The 21,342-nt window shown below is 37.2% G+C and overlaps 1 protein-coding gene and 1 long non-coding RNA gene across 2 annotated transcripts in view; both read right to left on the bottom strand.

The window, feature by feature from the left end:
• The window catches only part of LOC113750100 (germin-like protein subfamily 1 member 18), a 29,996-nt gene extending 9,151 nt beyond the window's left edge, over window positions 1–20,845 (bottom strand). The window contains exon 1 of the mRNA XM_027294034.1: window positions 20,725–20,845. Within this exon, the coding sequence (XP_027149835.1) occupies window positions 20,725–20,845 (121 nt within the window). The remainder of the gene's footprint in view (window positions 1–20,724) is intronic.
• On the bottom strand, window positions 388–19,884 carry LOC113750101. Its single transcript, XR_003464628.1, has 3 exons — window positions 19,554–19,884; window positions 948–1,025; window positions 388–759 (listed from the first exon to the last, which is right to left on the bottom strand). It is a non-coding gene; the product is annotated as an uncharacterized LOC113750101 (long non-coding RNA).
• Window positions 20,846–21,342: the final 497 nt, after the last annotated feature.

Raw genomic sequence — 21,342 nt, forward strand, 5'->3', positions numbered from 1 at the left:
ATCAGAAGGTCCAAATATGATATCTTCTTATATAACACATCCCCACTTAAGAAGAATTTTGATGACATTTTGCGCAAGAAACTTTTAACAACTGATTCGGCACCCGGAGGGTAAGATCTTGTCTTTATGAATTCTTTGATATTACTATACCAGAGATGATCATCAGAAACTTTTTTCACAACTAGACAATACGTAGATTTTTCCTGAAGTTGAATCTGTATGGATTCAATTACTAACTTATCTGAATGTTGAATCATGGAAGATAAAGTGGCTAAAGCATCGGCGAAAATATTACGAGTGCGAGAAATATACCTGAACTCCAAATTTCTGGACTTATTAGCCAAATTGAATAAACTACAATGATACGACATGATTTTTGAGTCTCAAGTTACCCACTGCTTGAGTGTTTGATGCACAAGTAAATCAGAATCACTAAACACCATCAAGTCTTTTATCTTCATTTTCAATACCATTTTAAAACCAAAAATGCAAACTTTGTACTTAGCTATGTTGTTGGTGCAATAAAATTGTAACTTAGTCACAGCAGGATAATGTACCATCAAAGAACAGTCTCCACCCAGAGCATTATTCATTCATATCTTTCGATATGCCAATAAATAAGATCTCCTTATCAGGAAAATAGGTATGTAATGGCTGGTAATCATCTTTCTTCAAATTTTTGGTCAAATGATCTGCTATAACTTGCCCCTTGATTGCTTTATATGTAGTGAAAATGATATCAAATTCAGAAAGGATCACCTGCCATTTTGCCATACACCGTGTTAGTATCAACTTTCCCAACAAATATTTCAAAAGGTTAGAACGAAAAATGAGATAAGTAGTGTGACTGAGTAAGTAGTGTCTCAACTTCTGAACTACCCAAACTAAAGCACAATAACTCCTCTCAAGAAAAGAATAATTGGTCTTGTATGCAGTAAACTTCTTACTGAGGTAATAGACGGCTTGTTCCTTCTTCCCAGAATCATCATGTTGTCCCAAAACACATCCTACAGCCTCATCCAGCACTGAAAAATATATAATCGAAGATCGGTCCGATTTGGGCGGCACTAACATCGAAGGGTGTAATAAGTAATCTTTAATCTTATCAAAAGCCTGCTGACATTTTTCATTCCAGTTCATCGACGCATTCTTTTTTAATAATTTGAACAAAGACTCACATGTAGACATCAACTGGGTAATAAACCTACCGATCAAATTAATTTTTCCTAAGAAACTTTTCACATCTTTTTGAAATTTTGGTATGAACATCTCTCGAATTATTTTGATTTTTGCAGGATCAATTTCTATTCTCTTTTTACTAATAATAAACCATAACACTGACCAGCGGGAGTTCCAAAAGCGCATTTTGCAGGGTTTAACTTTAAATTGTACTTTCTTAACCTTTCAAACAATTTCTTTAAATCGATCAGATGATTTTCAGATTTCTTAGATTTAATGATAATATTGTCCACATAAACCTCTATATCCTTGTGAATCATATCATGGAATAAGGTGATCATAATCCGTTGATAGGTTGCTCCGATATTTTTCAACCCAAAAGGTATTACCTGATAGCAGAACATTCCCACAGAGTGATGAAAGCAATTTTCTCTTGTCCTCTTCTACCATCAAAATCTGATAAAACTGGGAAAAACAATCACTAGAAGATTCGATTTCGTATCCAACAGTGTTGTCCAGAAAAAATGTGAATATTTGACAGTGAAAAATCGTTCTTCAAACTGGTTGTTGAGATCCCTATAATCGACACACACCCGTACTTCTCCACTCTTCTTTGGAACATATACGGAATTTGAAAATCAAATGGGATAATGAGACATCATGATAATTTTGACATTGAGTTGCTTCTCGATATGCACCTTGATTTTGAGACTTATATCTAGCTTAAATTTGCATGATTTTTGCTTTATTGGTAGAAAATTTGGATTAGTGGACAGTCTGTTAATCACTATATTTGTAGAAATTTTGAACATTTCATCATACGACCATGCAAATACATCTTGAAACATGATTAAGAATTCAATCATCTCTTTTCTTTGCTCCTTATTCAAGTGCACACTGATTTTGATTTCTTTGGCCTTCGTCTTAGTGCCAATGTTAATGATTTTTGTCTCTTCTAAGTTTGGTTTGAATTTTTCTTTATAGTGTTCAAGAATCTTTGAAATAGACTCAGGTTCCTCCTTGCTATTATTCTTGTTTTGAATTTTGGACTCCATAATTTCAAATTCGTGAGAGATATCGAGTTTGCAATCATTAAATTCTAGAATAGTGATATCTGAAGGGTCAAACAATTTTATTTTTGGCCATCAAAATTCCTTTCTAGAGGGAAGATAGTCAACGGTCCAATTTTGCATAGCTCCTTTAGGAATTATTGGGAACTCCACATCTTCCAACGGTTCATCCTCGCAAGTGGCTCTAATGAACAGTTGAGACAGATCTACCTCAATCTCTTCAATCGAGTTCTCCTCATCTAATTCAGAGAGAATTATCCCTAACGGACGAGGAAAGGTGTAGTGCAATGGCAGGATACTCATGACAATCTGCTTTCCTTTCTTTTCCACTTTCTTGCGGCCTTGTATCTCTCTTTTGTCCTTAGTGGTTGGCTGAAATCTCAATTCAAATGTATCTTTCTTACCCAAAAGCTGTATTGGCTCCAAGATACCTTGCAGATTCCATCCAAGAAGCTTACCTATTTCATACCCTTCTTGGATCATCTCCTTGGCCATCATGACTCTAGTTTCAGGTACATCTGTCTTTCTTTGCATACCCATCTGACTGATACAATATCAGCCATATGGTGAAGATAAATAAGACATTTTCTACTACTTTCTCCACTCAAACTCGAATCGACAATAATGGTGCAATCATCTTTGGTGAATACGATAATTAACTGATTGTTTACAATAAATTTCAGTATCTGATGCAGCAAAAATGACATAGAATTAAAGGTGTGGATCCAGGGTCACCCAAGCAAGACGTTGTAGACATTTTGGAAATCTATGATTTGGCAAGCAACTTGAAACTGAGCAGATCCTATCTCTAACTCCAGGTCCACTTCACCCATTGACTCTCTCTTTGCACTATCAAATCCTCTTACTATAGTTGCTGATGGGCGAAGCCTAGCATCATGAAGTCCAAACTTTGTAAGAGTATTTCACGGGCAGATATTCAAAGTAAATCCATTATCTATCAGACCTTTGGGCAACAACTTTCCATTGCACCGTACTGAGATATATAATACCTTATTGTATCCGATCCCCTTCGGAGTTAAATCTTCATTAGAAAAAGTTATATGATTGGAGGCCAAAACATTCTCCATAACGTGAGCGAACTTATCAATTGAAATATTTTTTGGTACTTGAGTCTCGCTCAAAACTCTAAGCAGTGCTTCTCTATGTAACTCAGAAGTTAAAAGCAAGTCCAGAATAGAGACTTGGGCAAGCATTTTGTCCAACTGTTCCATAACCTTGTACTCACTCCTCTTCAACAACTTGAGAAAATCCAGTGCTTCCTTTTTAGTCACACATGACTTCAATGATAGAGCGTTCTTCCTCTCTTTTGGTTGGGCAAAAACTTTAAAATTGCCCACAATATTTCCAAATTCGGTAACGGCAGTTACCTCCTCCTTTGGCATCTCTATATCCCTAATCAATAAGGTGTGTTCACTATAATCTCATGGTACTTCTTACAAGTTATGAACAAGTGATTGCTCGGAAAATTCAAGTACCACGGGTTCTAACGATTCACATCAAAGGGTGACAAGTCTAAGATGTAAGGATCCCTACTAATTTCAGAGAGTCTTTCTTTTAGTATAAATGGCTTCTCAATTATCCCAACTACCTCAGTCTCGTTCATAATATATTGGACTAACTCTTCAAACTCCTCATCAATGGTGATAGCCCCCACAATGCTCTTATGTTCAGGAAGAGAATTCTTGCTAATATTCGGCCCTTACTCGCTTCTCCTTCTTAAAACTATATCTCCAGTGTCAATTATATCTTGAATTTTGTGCTTCAATACTCAAAAATTGGCAATAGAGTGACCAGAACTCCCAAAATAATAGACACAAATGGCTTGAAAATCATAATCAATGGGAACACCCCTAAGATGGGTCTGAGGAGGCATAATGTCAATCGTGCCAGTAGCCTTGAGTTGCTTATATAATTGGTCGATAGGTCGACCCAAATTGATAAAGGTTTGATACTAGTTTTGATTTTGAGTTTCATTGATTTGGGTATGGTTATAGGTTTGGTTACTTGGTAGAATGAGTCTTGGATTATAAGGGAGTCGGGGTCGAATTTGCAAGTTTGGTTGAGAAGTCTAAAAAGGTGGTGCGGGTGTACTTCTGTAATTTAGTCGAGGACAAGGAGGGTTGACAATGGTGTGGTAAATCGGTCAGAGGTTTGAGTAGTAAGGAGGTGAGTATGTATAGTGGTTTTGAATTTTGGTCTAAAAGAAAGGTCTTGATCCCACATAAGTTTCTCCTTCCTTTTTCTTGAACTGAGGTTTCTTTCCAGGATTGTTTTGAATCTGCAGGGCCTCCAACCGTACTTTCTAAGGTGACACATTAATAATTTTTCCTGCCTTCACAAACTCACCGAATTTTTCGAGTTTGTTGACAATAGCTGCAAATGAACTACTAGTCATGCAAAAAAATTTTCAAAATACGGTGGATCATGTGGCTTAATAAAGGTGTAGACAATTTCCTCTTCAGTCATTGGGAGCTCCACCTTATCGGCCAACTTCCTCCAACAATTAGCATATGTCTTATGATCTTCTGATGGTTTCCTCTTGGTTTCTTCAAGCGTTGTTCTTGTCAGCATAAACTCATAGTTGTACTCGTATTGCTTCACGAAAACTATAAACAGATCCAACCAAGTTTTTATCTCTTCAGGTTTCAAATTAGAATACTAATCCAGAGCGTTGCCCTCCAAACTTTCAGGGAACAATTGCACCGGTAAGTTTTCATCATCCACAGATTTGCCAAGTTGTTTGCATTTTAAGATGCGTCTTAGGATTTTCGATTCCATTGTACTTACTAAATTTAGGAGTTTTGAAACTCAAAGGCAATTGCATATTCAGAAAGAGACACAGTTTATTATAGTCCAAACCTCTATGCTTGTTCAATCCTTGGCTTTTTTTCATAAACTTATCAAATCAATCTAACCTCTTTAGCAATTTCTTATCAATCGAAGCAGAGAGTTCATCTATTTTCACTTTCCCTTGAAAGGCGGTATCCAACATGAATAGCTCTGTGACAGGGTGATGGGGCCCTTGAGGGTTAGATGGGATGTTCAGGTTGATTTGTGGATAACTTTGGGAAATTTGATTGTTAGTGTGGTTGACTAAGACACTGTTCAGATATGTGTGTAGTAAACTAGGGATGAGGTAAGTAAAGGCACCCACAGGTGGACTTGTGAAAGATGGGACAAAGGTGGAGGAGGGGGGAAAAGAGTTTACAAAAAATAGAATTCATAAAAATGGGTTGGTTCGGATAGGTTAGGTGTGAGAACCCGTATTTTTTCCCTAATAATTTTCCTAGGGTTTTTCCCCTTTAATGGCATGTTTTCTGCATTTTCTAGCTTAGGAAATTTTCCTGGTGAATTTTATGAGTAATTATAGTTTTTTAGATGATTTTTCTAGCATTGGATAGTGTTTGAAAAATTACGGATATATAACGGACGTGGGCCCCACTAGTGCGAAAAGTTCAGAAAAATTCGGCCAATAAGGTTAAGTTTCGGATACTGGTTGAAATTTATCGGGTATTAAGAGATAAGTAGAGGTTGTGATGTGATTGATGTGAGAGGAGAAAAGAAGGATAGGAATGCATTAATGAAGTGACATGTGTCACCTTAAGAGTGGTTGTAACTTATTTGACTTTTTGACCTTTCTTACCAATTGATTAAATATCTCAAAATTTACCAAAAATTGACTCTTTCTTTCACCTTTGTGGCCGGCCCTCTCTAGCCAAGAAGAAAGAAAAACTCTCCAAGATTCTTGCTTCCATTTTGCTTGAGTGTAACCATCCAACCATTTGATCTTGTTTCTACTCCATAAAACCTTTCCATTTGGTGCTAGTAACTGGTTTGGTGAAGTGTTTTGGGAAGCTAAGGTGTCCAACAACTCTCCCTCTCTTGTTTACTAGGTGAGTGGTGATTGAACTTCCTCCTACACTTAATGAAGCTTAAGTTGTGCTTAGTGGTAGCCAAAGTGCTGAAATTTGTGGTTTATTTCTTGGTTTGAGATGAATTGGTGAAGTTTTCAATTTATTGATGAATTTTCTGGTTTAATATGAATGTGATGTTGTGGCTATCCTTGATGATGGGAATTGATGTTTAATGACTCTAGTAGGCGTATATGATAGATAATTGTAATCAATTTTGGGTTTGGAAGGAATTTGAGAAAGTTAGGGTTTTATATCCCCAATTCTGTCCGATTTTGTATCTTATGGTTAGAGGCCGAATTGGCCTTGGCTTAAAACATGAAAGTTGTAGGTATTGATGTTTTAAAGGTGCCTGTAAAATTTCAGGGCAATTGGAGTAGTGTAGAATGAGATAAACCGAATTTACTGTTGCTATTCTGGGTTCATCAGGATGTAAGAACTGCGCCTGTAATCGGCTGTTTTGACTGGAATTGCTTTGGATTTGGTTGTTAAGGTCTTCTAATGAAATGTAGCTTGATTTCTTAGCTACCGCATGCCTTTGGAATCAATGAATTTGGACTTGTACAGACTGAGTTGGACTAATTACAGCATAGTGTAATTTGTAAACCTGCAATTAAGGTTCTGGTTTGGTATTTTGCATATTTGACCTAGTTGTGCTAGGATTTGGACTGAGTGGCCTTCTACATTATTGTAGCCCTGTGTTTTAGCTTCGAGATGGTGGGTCTTGCACCCTCATCCGATAAGCGTAGCGCAATTTGTGCCATTACCGCATAATGAGGACAAAACTGTTTTTGTTGTTAGGGCCAAGTTAGTTACATTTCCTGATTTTCTGGTTTGCTATAATGCTTATATATACATATGAGACCCTATTGGGGTTGTGATTGGCATGGCTTTATGACTCGTTATCGAGTCTCATTGTATTTGTTTGTATGTTTTAGGACGTGACGGGAGTTCACGACGTCCTTTTAACGACGGTGCATGAAACATCACCTACTTGATTGGTGAGTATACTACTCACTTGAATGTTACAATGTGGCTTTGCTATATGTGATTTTGATGCCTTGAAGGCTTATTTGGCTATTGGAATGGATTGAGGTGAGGGTGTACTTGACCGCCCTCACCCCTTGTGATACCGTTAATGACTGTTTACCGCTTCACTGATATACTGCACTTCCTATATGAGATATTGAATTCACTTCATGAAAAACTGATTTGGTGTCGTTTGGACGAGTATCCAACGGCCTTACTGTACTACTGAGCTCAACCCCGTTGGTAGTCAATTGAATCGAGCCAGCGAGGGCTTGGTCGTGAAAATTGACATGCCACGGGGACTGTACTGGGGAATCTTGTAGTAATGAGACTCTTGATTCCGGTAAACTCGAGTATTACCAAAAGCTACTGATTGGAGTGCGGGCCCGGTTGGGGTATGTTTGGTGGAAGGGATGGGAGTGAAGTGGGTTCTACGGTTGGTACTCATAAACATTGACGGAGAGTCAATGAGATTGGATCAAGAATGTAAGCGTGGAAATGGGCTCTTGAGAGCCATCCGTATCCTTTTACCGACTTGTTTTACTTCTTAATTGTGTACTTGAAATGAAAGATTATGCTTATGTGATCTTTGTTGCTTATGTGGTAGTAACTCACTGGGCTTAAGCTCATTCCATTCCATTTGTTTTCCTTACAGGAAAATGACCACTTTTGGAAAGATTATACTTGTTGGTTGTCAAGTTGAGCTCATGTAAATGTATCTTTTGGATAGCTCTTTGAATGAAACCCTAATGTGTATTGGGTTCACTTTCTTTTGATTGGCAAACCGAACATGTACATTCGTAATGAATGGTTTTTGATATGCCGCTTTGGCTTGTAAATGTTACATTTCAATGTATGTATGTTTGGTTGATATTTGGTTGAATTTCGGATCAACTCGTATTTCAAACAGCAAAAGAAAAATTTTGGCTACTCTCGGCCTAGTATCTGGATTCTGACGTGGCCGGTACTGTTCATCATCGGCTTCAATTTTCATTTTTTTTTATTTTGTGATTTTGACTTGTTTACGCGCGTTGGTATGTTCCGGAACGTATTAGATCGACGTGAACTGATCCGTAGTCCTGGCGAGAGTTGGGCAGGCAGTCCGCTAACCCCTTTGGTTCGCCTTAGGGGAAAGTGGGGCTGTTACAAGTGGTATCAGAGCCACTTCGCGTGGTCTCTGCGCGGAGTGAGACTGGGCCAAGTGGTGTTGTGGTCCTAATTTCATGAATATGTCTAAGTGCTCGTTTGAGCATAAGTTATGAACCGGGCATGTGATAAGTGTGCGAATCATTATCATGGGACTCGAGGAAGCTAGGTATGTATGTCGGGTAGGAATCTTTAATAAAGATGGTTTACTCTTGGGACCGGCCGGCTCGAGTTGTGAATTATCTTAGATGGGATTCTTGCGCCCGGATACGAAAGATATGAGGGCCTAGGTTAGAAAGGATTTGGTGAACTAGAAAGGCCATTCCTCGGTGGATCGTCTATGTTTGTACTTGACTTAACTGGCTGTATATATGTGTGTGGCTTAATTTTGACCGGCTTGTATATATATGTTTTGATCTTGTTTGGAGTGTATAAATGTGTGTTATTATAAAAGTTTTGAGTGTTACTCACATGCATCGTGCTTATTTTGGTTTAGTATTATTGCCTAGACCAAGTAAAACTCATGGAAGGTACACGGAGTGGTCGGGGATGTGGGCGCGGAACTAGACAACCCACACCGGGTAGGGGTACGGGGGAAACCTCTACTGGACCCAATCTGGAACCGCAAGTAAACCCTAATGCTAAATAGTCTTTGACCTATTAGAGGACGTGGAAGGTAATAATTTACTGAACCTGGCCAGTGAAGGGGTACAGATCTGTTAGCTAAGTATAATGCTCAATTTAATCCCGGAGTAGTCAATGATAAGGAATTTCGAGGACGAAATTCTTTTAAGGGGGAGAGAGTGTGAGAACCGTATTTTTTCCCTAATAATTTTCCTAGGGTTTTTCCCCTTTAATGGCATGTTTTCTGCATTTTCTGGCTTAGGAAATTTTCCTGGTGAATTTTATGAGTAATTATAGTTTTTTAGATGATTTTTCTAGTATTGGATAGTGTTTGAAAAATTACGGATATATAACGGACGTGGGCCCCACTAGTGCGAAAAGTTCGGAAAAATTTGGCCAATAAGGTTAAGTTTCGGATACTGGTTGAAATTTATCGGGTATTAAGAGATAAGTAGAGGTTGTGATGTGATTGATGTGAGAGGAAAAAAGAAGGATAGGAATGCATTAATGAAGTGACATGTGTCACCTTAAGAGTGGTTGTAACTTATTTGACTTTTTGACCTTTCTTACCAATTGATTAAATATCTCAAAATTTACCAAAAATTCACTCTTTCTTTCACCTTTGTGGCCGGCCCTCTCTAGCCAAGAAGAAAGAAAAACTCTCCAAGATTCTTGCTTCCATTTTGCTTGAGTGTAACCATCCAACCATTTGATCTTGTTTCTACTCCATAAAACCTTTCCATTTGGTGCTAGTAAGTGGTTTGGTGAAGTGTTTTGGGAAGCTAAGTGTTTACGCGCGTGGGTATGTTCCGGAACGTATTAGATGGACGTGAACTGATCCGTAGTCCTGGCGAGAGCTGGGCAGGCAGTCCGCTAACCCCTTTGGTTCGCCTTAGGGGAAAGTGGGGCTGTGCCAAAGGGGTTAGCGGACTACCTGCCCAACTCTCGCCAGGTCTACGGATCAGTTCACGTCGATCTAATACGTTCCGGAACATACCCACGCGCGTAAACAAGTCAAAATCACAAAATAAAAAAAAACAAAAATCGAAGCCGATGATGAACAGTACCGGCCACGTCAGAATCCAAATACTAGGCCGAGAGTAGCCAAAATTTTTCTTTTGCCGTTTGAAATACGAGTTGATCCGAAATTCAACCAAATATCAACCAAACATACATACATTGAAATGTAACATTTACAAGCCAAAGCGGCATATCAAAAACCATTCATTACGAATGTACATGTTCGGTTTGCCAATCAAAAGAAAGTGAACCCAATACACATTAGGGTTTCATTCAAAGAGCTATCCAAAACATACATTTACATGAGCTCAACTTGACAACCAACAAGTATAACCTTTCCAAAAGTGGTCATTTTCCTGTAAGGAAAACAAATGGAATGGAATGAGCTTAAGCCCAGTGACTTACTACCACATAAGCAACAAAGATCACATAAGCATAATCTTTCATTTCAAGTACACAATTAAGAAGTAAAACAAGTCGGTAAAAGGATACGGACGGCTCTCAAGAGCCCATTTCCACGCTTACATTCTTGATCCAATCTCATTGACTCTCCGTCAACGTTTATGAGTACCAACCGTAGAACCCACTTCACTCCCATCCCTTCCACCAAACATACCCCAACCGGGCCCGCACTCCAATCAGTAGCTTTTGGTAATACTCGAGTTTACCGGAATCAAGAGTCTCATTACTACAAGATTCCCCAGTACAGTCCCCGTGGCATGTCAATTTTCACGACCAAACCCCCGCCGGCTCGATTCAATTGACTACCAACGGGGTTGAGCTCAGTAGTACAGTAAGGCCGTTGGATACTCGTCCAAACGACACCAAATCAGTTTTTCATGAAGTGAATTCAATATCTCATATAGGAAGTGCAGTATATCAGTGAAGCGGTAAACAGTCATTAACGGTATCACAAGGGGTGAGGGCGATCAAGTACACCCTCATCTCAATCAATTCCAATAGCCAAATAATCCTTCAAGGCATCAAAATCACATATAGCAAAGCCACATTGTAACATTCAAGTGAGTAGCATACTCACCCATCAAGTAAGTGTTGTTTCATGCACGTCCGTCAAAAGTATTTCGTGAATCACCGTCACGCCCTAGAACACGCAAACAAGTACAATGAGACTCAATAACGAGTCATAAAGCGATGCCAATCACAACCCCAATAGGGTTTTATAAACATATACAAGCATCATAGGCAACCAGAAAATCCGGAAATGCAATTAACTTTTGCCCTGAAAAAAAACAGTTTTGTCCTCATTTTGCGGTAATGGCACCGATTTCACTACGATTATCGGATGAGGGTACAAGACCCACCGTTTCGAAGCTAAGAAACAGGGCTACAACAATGTAGAAGGTCACTCAGTCCAATTCCTAGCAAAACTAGGTCAAATATGCAAAATACCAAACCAGAACCTTAATTGCAGGTTTACAAATTACACTATGCTGTAATTAGTCCAACTCAGTCTATACAAGTCCAAATTCATTGATTCCAAAGGCATACGGTAGCTAAGACATCAAGATACATTTCATCAGAAGACCTCAACAACCAAATCCAAAGCAATTCCAGCCAAAATCATCAATTACAGATGCAGTTCTTACATCCTGATGAACCCAGAACAGCAATAGTAATTTCGACTTTTCTCACTCCACACAACTCCGATTGACCTGAAATTTTACAGACACCTCACACACATCAATACCTACAACTTTCATGTTTTAAGAAATGGCCAATTCGGCCTCTATCTAGGACCTAAAATTTCAGACAGAATGCCCCCCTCAAGAACCCTAGTTTTCTGAAATTTCTTCCAAACCAAAAATTGGTTGCAAATACCAATCATGTACACCTACTAGAGTCATTAACCATTATTTCCAACCATCATAGATAGCCACAACATCATGATCACATTAAACCAGAAAAATCACCAATAAATTGAAAACTTCATCAATTCATCCAAAAGCAAGAAATAAACCACAAAATTCATCCCTTTAGCTACCACTAGGCACAAGTTAAGCTTCATTAAGTGTAGGAAAAAGTTCAATCACTACTCACCTAGTAAACAAGAGAGGGAGAGTTGTAGGACACCTTAGCTTCCTTAAACACTTCACCAAATCACTTACTAGCACCAAATGGAGAGATTTTATGGAGTAGAAACAAGATCAAGCAATTGTTTTGGAAGATTTGAGCTAGATGGTAGCCAAGATTTTGAAGAGTTTTCTTCCTTCTTAAGCTCAAGGTGGCCGGCCAAGATAGAGAAGAAAATGGTGATTTTTGGTTAGTTTTTGGTTTATTTAATCAAAGGGTAAAACATTGAATAGTAGTCAAAAAGTTACCACCAATCCCAACATGATAAGTGTCACTTCATTAATGCATTCCTATCCTTCTTTTTTCCTCTCACATCAATCACTTCACATCCTCTACTTATCTCTTAACACCCGATAAATTTCAACCAGTATCCGAAACTTAACCTAATTGGCCGAATGTTTCCGAACTTTTCGCACTAGTGGGTCCCACGTCCTTTATATATCCTTAATTTTTCAAAAACTATCCAATACTAGAAAAATCATCTCAAAACTATAATTACTCATAAAACCAATCCCACAGTCCGGCATCCTAAACTTTAAGCCTAGGATACACTACAAAGATCTGAAGCCTAAGCTCTGATACCATTTGTAACGACCCCACCTCCCCCTAAGGCGAACCAAAGGGTTTAGCGGACCGCCTGCCCAACTCTCGCCGGGACTCACTCACTTACTACATTTCTCAAGTAAATTACAAGGTACAACTCAAATAATACATCCAATTCTCCAAAATTACATATCATAAGCGAAGCGGAAACTAGTTCTAAGCGTAAAATGTAGATTTACATCCGATTCAATTCCAAATATTTATACAAGCCCAAAAGTACACAAACCAAAACTAAAACTAAACTATACAAGATGTACGCCATTTTGTACTTTGTAATTAGACTTTGGCGAGGTATAGCCGTTGTGCTAACCTGTTGTGTTGTCCAGCACCGCCATGGACAAAATCTTGCATCTGAGGCTCTGGTGAAGTATAGCTGAGTGCTAGCTTGTTGTGTTTTCAAGCACCACCGGGGACAAATTCCTGAGACTTTCTGGTGAAGTATAGCTGAGTACTAGCTTGTTGTGTTTTCAACCACCACCAGGGGTAATTTCTGACCTGAGACACCGTTATGTCCAGGATTGTTTTTCCAAATATCAGGGACTTTAAGTCTAATTTCGAGCCCCCTTTTGTATATGTATCCAGTTACTCGTCTGACTATCTATTGGATCAAGATTATTTGATAAGTTGGATTGGAGTACTTTTAGTACTTGATTGTGATGAGTGATTCTTAGTATGTGATTGACCTTTGAGATATTTGATCTGATTAGTATTTGATTATGATAAGCGAGATTGAAATGATTCTTAATACGTGATCGACTTTCGAGAACTATTTTCATCTGATTAGTACAAGTTGGAATGTCGAGGACGATATTCTTTTAAGGAGGGGAGTTGTAACGCCCCGAGGCAGAAGAAAAGGGAAAAATTTCTGGTGAATAGTGTTTTGTGGGGAATCCGGCCAGAAGCCGTGGAAATTCCTTATATTTTTCTTAAAATTCCCTTTTCTCTGACAAATACCACTTTATAATGGCCCTACTACTCAATCACCCCACAATAAGTGCCAATGAACCTAGAAAATAGGGTTTCACGCTTCGGTTTCAAGTTTAGAGCAAAATTAGGGTTTTCGCGATTTTTCGCCGGATGAATTTTCGGTACAGAGTAAGGATTAAATTTGGAGAGTAAAAGTGACTTTTAAGTGAGAAATAATATGTGATTAGTAGCAATGATATAAGGTTAGTGAATGGGAAGTAAAAACCCTAATACGTGAGTTTTAAGAAAAACGGCGCGAACCGGCGGGTCCCGCACACTACCGATTGAACGCACCACTTGACCACCATTTTTCTTACCAAACAAGCTTATTGACTTTGAACAAAATATCTTCTTAAATTACAGCTAAGGCTGACCGAAATTGGTGGCTAAAATGACAAGGAAAAGAAAGAGAAAAATGAAAGGTGGTGGTGGCGACACTTGTCCAATTGATCAACTAGCCTTCTTAAACCAATTTTCTACACTTTCCTCTTCATTTTCCAGCAGCTGGTCGACCAAGAGAGAGAGAGAAAGTGGGAGCAAGAAACAATTCCTTCTTCTTGATTCTAACCAACCAAGTGACAAATTAAATTTCCAAACCGATTAAAGTGCTAAGTGTGAGTTGGGAAGCTTGAGGAACCAAGAAATTTCAAAGGGAGTGAACTGTCACTCATCCAAACCTTGCTTTTGAGGTATAAACATCTGATCATGATCCTTGTTGCTTTAAATCTTGTTTTAAGATGTTTTTTTTAGCTTAAGTTTTGGCTTGATTTTATGATTATGCAAGTGGTTGTGATGAATTTGGGATGAATAAGCAAGTTAGGGTTTCATAGTTTTCTGCCTAAACTTGATGTATGATTGCACATGTTGTAAATAAGGTTATAAAAGGGGCTTTGGTAGTGATTAGAACAAGAAAATTGAGAAAGTTCCATTAAATACCAAAAATTCCAGAATCTGGAAAATTTGCCCCATCATTCTGTCCGGTTTTGTAGCCCTATGTTAGAGGCCGAATTTGCCTTAGGTCAAAGAATGAAAGTTGTATAGAATGGTATTTTATAGGTGCCTACAAAATTTCAGCTCAATCGGAGTAACGTAGGTCGTAAAAAGTCCAAAATACCCTTACTGTTTTAAGTTTTTCCCCAGCAGTCCGTTTCGTCAGTTTGTCCAGTTTATCACTTTTTTCACTAGGATCCGTACTGATTTAGCTTTTTTCCAAAACATGAAAGTTGTAGTATTCTGAATTAGCTTTCAAATTCCTTTAAGAACACCTGAATCGGACTTTTATAACCTGAGATATGACCATTACAGTGCAATGTGGTTAAATAGCCGACGAGTTAGATTTTGGTTCTGTAATTTGAGGATTTGACTAAGTTGCATTAGAAACTGGACTAGGTGACCTTCATGAACATTGTAGCCCTGTGTCTTAGCTTCGAAACGGCATAGGTTGCGCCTTAATCCGATAAGCGTAGCCTCGGATATGTTATTTCCGCATTCACACGTCAAATCTGTCTTTTGCTAGATTGAATTTCTGCACTTGTTATTATTGTGATTCTTATTCTTATGATATTATGAGCCTATGGAACTGCTTTTGACCTGAATTATGATATGCGTGACTTTGGGTTGTGGCTGAGGAAAAATAATGAAGCCTAAATGGCTAGAAAATTAGGTAAACACAAAGGGCATGCTGCCCGAATTTACGCTCGAAGACTAGAAAACTATACTTGTAACTTGTGTAAAGGTTAAGTGATTATCACTTAAACTAGCGAGCACCTTTACTACTTTATTATCGAGGGTTATACGTTAAAAACCTAAACGAACTTGTACCCTTGAGGAAAAGATATAATGGCCAATGTAAACTTGTATTTCTTTGTACTTTCAACTCAAGTGTTGTTTTCCAAGTATATATACTACAAAAACCTTACGATTTGAAAAGCGAGCAAGTGTTTCACGAATGTCTTTCAAATGAATTTCAATTGGTTGATTCTTAATGAACGGAACGTTTAAGTTTCGAATCTTACTCGTATTTCAAAGTTCTCAAATTGAATTTCTATCGTAGATCTGGACTTCAAACCTGGAGTATAGTTGAACGTGAATACTTGAAGCACTATAATTGGAGTGAGTGATCCCTTGACTATTCCCAAAGTTACTTTTGAACTAATTCTTGCATTTATTACTCCATTGCATATCATTTGGGTTCGGGTGTGTGCCATGACATAATTTGGCTCCAATGAGTTCCTGGAAAGTCTTGTGCTTAGAGCCAATGTCTCCACTATTGTTTACATATTCTTTGGAGCCCGATGGCTCCTTACTTCTGTTTCACGGTTACCTGATTTAAACGAGCATTGGATATTTAAGTACAAGAACTTCACTGGCTCATATGAGCAATAAATGAACATTTGATTACTGCATCATGACATCATATCAATGCTTTATTGTGAAATATACTTGGCTGTTGATTTTACTGGTCACTCGCTGAGTTTCTAGCTCACCCCCTACTATCTTCTTCTCCCCACAGGGATCGAAGTAAAGGAAGAACTTGTTTTTGGATCTTTGTGTGGCTGGATGGCGTACATCTTGTATAGTTTAGTTTTGGTTTTGGTTTATGTACTTTTGGGCTTGTATAAATATTTGGAATTGAATCGGATGTAAATCTATATTTTACGCTTAGAACTAGTTTCCGCTTCGCTTATGATATGTAATTTTGGAGAATTGGATGTATTATTTGAGTTGTACCTTATAATTTACTTGAGGAATGCAGTAAGTGAATGAGTCCCGGCGAGAGTTGGGCAGGCGGTCCGCTAAACCCTTTGGTTCGCCTTAGGGGGAGGTGGGATCGTTACATTAGGTATATGTAATTGAATGGAGTAAACTCCTGTAGATGTTTCGACAATTGATTCTCAAATTCGATTGAATCTAAGATGGGTGCTTGGTTTACATTATGGAATAAAGGCATGTATATGTGATATTAGATATTGACTGGATATATATGAAATAAGGCTATATTTCATTTGTCCTACTTCTATGGAATTGAGGTGGTTGATTTTCTAATTCATGTTGATTATTGTCAACAGGTACATGGTCATTTTCGACACCGCTAGCATTGTTTGAGACCAGTTGATCCATCATGCGCCTTTGTGCCACCATTTCTGCACTTAACTCATTGAATCTATTTAGCATCTCATTCAATTGGTCCCCTAGATTTGCAGCGTTTGACGAGAGAATCATTGCGGATCTTTTAGATGGCTCCAAATGGGAACTCATGTTTTCACAGTTTCTCAAGGCTTTGCTGCGGGATCGTGTGATGATGGGGATTTTACGTGTAACTATATTTGAAAGTACCTTTGTTGCTTTATGGAGTCAAATAGACGTGGAGAAATTCAAGAAAAGTGCATCCAAATGCTAGAACCAAGCAACCAAACTTCTGCAGCAGGATGTTCAAGTACTGGCGAGCTGGTGATTTTGAGTTGAAATTAGAGAGACCTGGAGATGTTTTTTCGGGAAGTTTCCTAGACAAAAGTTTCTCCCCTTCAAACGTAGATGGTGTAGAAATAAAAATATTGCCCTAAAGACTATATTCGAAATTGGATTTTGGCCGGGAAAGAGGCTGAACCATCAATCATGTTCTAGAATTTTCTAGCCAAAATTTTCTGCTCCTTTTCTTTCTCTCTTCCCATTTTTCTCTCTTTTCCTCTCTTTTTGTTGTTTTGCTTTTGCCGACCTTTTCTTGTCCTCCTCCTCTAGAAATCCCCTCTCTTTCTTTTAAATGAGATTAAGTGGTCCAAAACCCTTTTCTCAATGGTGAGGATGAGGTGGGTTTTGTTGGCTTATTTTGAGCCATTTGATGATCTTGTTTCTAGAGATTTCTTGATCATTCTTGTAGAGATGACGTGGCTTCTTGTACTAATATGCTTGGGTAAAAAGAATGAGGCAAAACACACCCAAAATTTCCAGCTCACATGTACTAGTTTCTGGTAAGAAATTGAAGAAGAAAAATTCACGCGTGTATTAGTCTAAAAAGGGTTTTTTTAAGAAAAATAAGATTCGTCACTTGGTATTGAGTTTATATGTACCAAGTCACCCAAAATATATTTTAAATAAAAAATAGATAAACCCTTTTAGACGACTCAAGGTTTTTGAAAATAAGAGAAATGGTTCGGGAGTCACATTTGAAAAAAGGGAAGACAAAGATTTGATCTAAGGCACCCTTTCAACCTAACCAAGGTTAGTTGCGAGATTTAGTCAAAAATTTTCCTAATATAACCTATAACTTATCACATTTGGGTGTTTCTATATGGTTCAAAATCTAGATTTATGGGGTATCGAGAGGGACAGAATGTCTAACTAATAAAAACTATCTATTATATTGGGAGTTCTAACTATAATCTAGAGGGAAAATTTTTGGAAATAATAAATTTATCTATTACATTTATCTAACTAATTACATTGCGGCGAAAATAAAATCTATCTGACTTAACTAAATACATTTTTTTGGAGACTTATCTATTACAATTTGGCATTTAAATGCCTCCCAAATAATCATAAAAAATTAAATAAAACAAACTAAAACTTTAAATGAATAGAATGAATAAATAAAAAAAAAAGCACTTAAGACATGCAATCACACATAAAATCACATAGGAGCACATAAAAGAATTTAAAATAATAATAGAGGGTACCTCCCTTAAAGTAGTGGTTAAATGAGGTGGAACTTGTCATATTTATACTCCAAAATCAACAAAATGGTCAAGACATAAATTTAATTAACAATTTAAAAGAAAATGCAAACTTATAGCAAATTCACTTTATTATTACAAAGAAATATAAATAAATATAAAATTTCTAAAATTTACTAATTAAATGCATTTAAAAGAAGCATGATTAACAATGGAATGACTTAAACAATCATACTTAAGAGATAAAACTATTAGGGACCCAATTGCAAAAAAAAGTATTTGAGGTTAAATTATAATTATTGAAAAATTTAATGGTCAAAATTGAATAAATGATAAAGTTTAGGGACTAAAATACAATTAAATGAATGATGTAATTGAAAGAAATCAAAAGTTTTTAGAGCCATGGTGAAATTACTTAAAACATTAGAGGCTTGATTGCAAATTCATGTTCTGATTTCTCAAGGTTAGAAGCCCTTTGGGCCATCTTGTTTCTTTTTCTGGGCTGAACTTCCTTGGCCCAAAATAAAACTGGAAGAAAAGGATGGGCTAGTCCATTTATTTTACTAAAACAGGGCCAACAAAAAATGTTGGGCTTTTGTTTTAAAGTCCATGTCAGAACTCAAAGAAAAATAAAAGAAAATTCATTTACCAAAACCCAACAAATAACCTTAGCCCATTTCTTAAATTATTTTCCTAAATCCCCAAAAGAAAAGAAAAAGAAAACATTTAACTAGGTAATTTATATCCAACAAAATTATTTAAGCCTTAATTATATCCTAAATCCAGAAATAAATCACTCAATGCATACATAAAATATACAAAAGAAGATGAAGGCTTGAAAAGAGAAGACTTGATTCATTTTTCACAAACTTTTTGAGCCTTAGCGTAATTATGCAAAAGTCGAGGGGGGAAAAATTGCAATTTCCTAATTATTCCATTCAAGCTCCTCGAAGCTTTTTGCAATTCTAGAAGCTTATCAAGCCCAAAAACCGTACCAAAATAATTTCCAAAATTCGGACGTAAATACATAAGGCTATGCAACCTCAAACATTAACACAAGATGTCATCATCGAAAAACAGGATTCAACAGAAGATTAAACACATGAACTGCAGCAAGAAAGAGAAAGTAGCAGAGAAAAGAAACCAAATGATGTGTAGCAACTTTTCAACCAATTTGGTACGGATCTAAGCATGTACGAAAGAAAAGGAATGAACTAGGGTACCTCTGATGCTTTGTGGAGTCAAACAAGCGCGGTAAACCTCAAGGAGAACAGATATAAGAACTGAAACAATAGAAAGCAACTTTCGTCAAGAATGTTCAAGAATTGTGACTGCAGCAAGTTCAAGCCTCAATTCGAAGGGATTGCAGCATTTTTTTTTGAAATCTTTCTAAATGAAACTTCTTCTACTAAGATCCTAGATTACCCAAAAATTAAGATCTCTCCCAACGGAACTGTATCAAAAGAGAAAATCGAGCTCTAAGACCATGGGTCGGCCTGCTTGTTTTTTCCGAAAAATTTCTGCAAAACCCTTTTTTTTTTCTTTCTCTTTCTCTTTTTCTGTCTCTTTTCTCCCACCTCAGATTTTTGTGCAGCCGACTTTTCTTACCTCGTTCTTGCCCTAAAGCTGCATCTTTTACTATTTAAACGAAATGAGAGCCACAAAACTCTCACCTCAATGATGAGGATGAGAGTTGGTTTTTTGCTGGCTATTTTTGGGCCATTTGATGGCTTTTCTTCCAGAATTTTCTTGATAAATCCTACAGGGTGAGGTGGCCTGTATACTGGCCAGACTTGGGAAAAAAGCAAAGGAAAAAAAATGCAAATTTGATGCCTCCAAATTCCAGCTCTCCTTTGTACCTGTTTCTGGTACGAATGAAGAAGGCGATGACACGCGCGTGGGGCAGAAATTTTCTTTTTTTGAAAAAATGATATTTTTCATTTTGTTTTCTTTTCTGCTTTTTTCCTACAAAGCCAAGGAAATATCAAATAAAGTAAAAAATGATTTTCTTAGAAAAAAAAAGAAATAGCAATAAAATAAAAATAAAAAAAATAAAATAAAAATGGAATAAAGAAGATAATAAAATTTTGGTGCCTACACTTAGTATGTCCAGAAATTAACTAGATTGTAATTCTAACTTTGGATCAAAAATTTGAACCCCGAGTTTTGCCAATTGTTTTCTTACCACTACGTTGTTTGGTTTGATTATCTATTAAATTTCTTAATTAGTAGTTAAAAACATTTTTAATTTAAATTTATTATTTTTCATAGTAATTAAAGTAGAAAAATTAACTCCTCCCTCTAGATTCAACTCTCGGAATATTCCAAGTAATTTTATTCAACGATTAAAAATTCATCGATCAGCTACATGTTCTGATAGTCGTAAGCAATTACCAGCAGTATTGGGATCATTGATTGCAACACAAAAATCCTGCGAAGGGCTAGGATCAGAAGCGACAGCAAGGGAGGAATGTAGTGCCATTGTGGCAATGGTTATGAGGAATGGAGCTCCCATGGTAATTATGGATGAGATCTAGTTTTTCTTACACTAACTCTTTGGCTGATGGTTTGAGGGATTTGGGCAAAGATTTGAAGATATATATAGGCATATTTCATTTGACAAGTCACCAAGTTTATCTCTATTAATTACTTGAAGAAAATTAGACTGCCTGACAACTAGGTCTGCAGGTTGTTTAATTAGTGACTTCTCATACTTAAAAAGTTAATTAAGTCAGCAACATGAATCCTTCCTCAACAACTAGGTACATGCATATATCTAGCTGAACGCATTTTTTTTTTAATTTTTTTCTTTTTCTTTTTATTGAATCGCCTCCCCCCCCCTCTCAATGTTATGCCCCAACCAATCCGATCATTTCTCCATGGCTAGTCCTTTACTGGAAAATGTTCGAACTTTCAATGGGCACTTTTGCTTCTCTTATTGAAATTGGTTTGGGCAGATAGTGTACTATGTAATAAGGTGGCGCATGTTTTTGCATGAAATTTTAGATTTGT

Source organism: Coffea eugenioides, chromosome 10, assembly GCF_003713205.1.
Source record: "Coffea eugenioides isolate CCC68of chromosome 10, Ceug_1.0, whole genome shotgun sequence".
NCBI classification, from domain to species: Eukaryota; Viridiplantae; Streptophyta; class Magnoliopsida; order Gentianales; family Rubiaceae; genus Coffea; species Coffea eugenioides.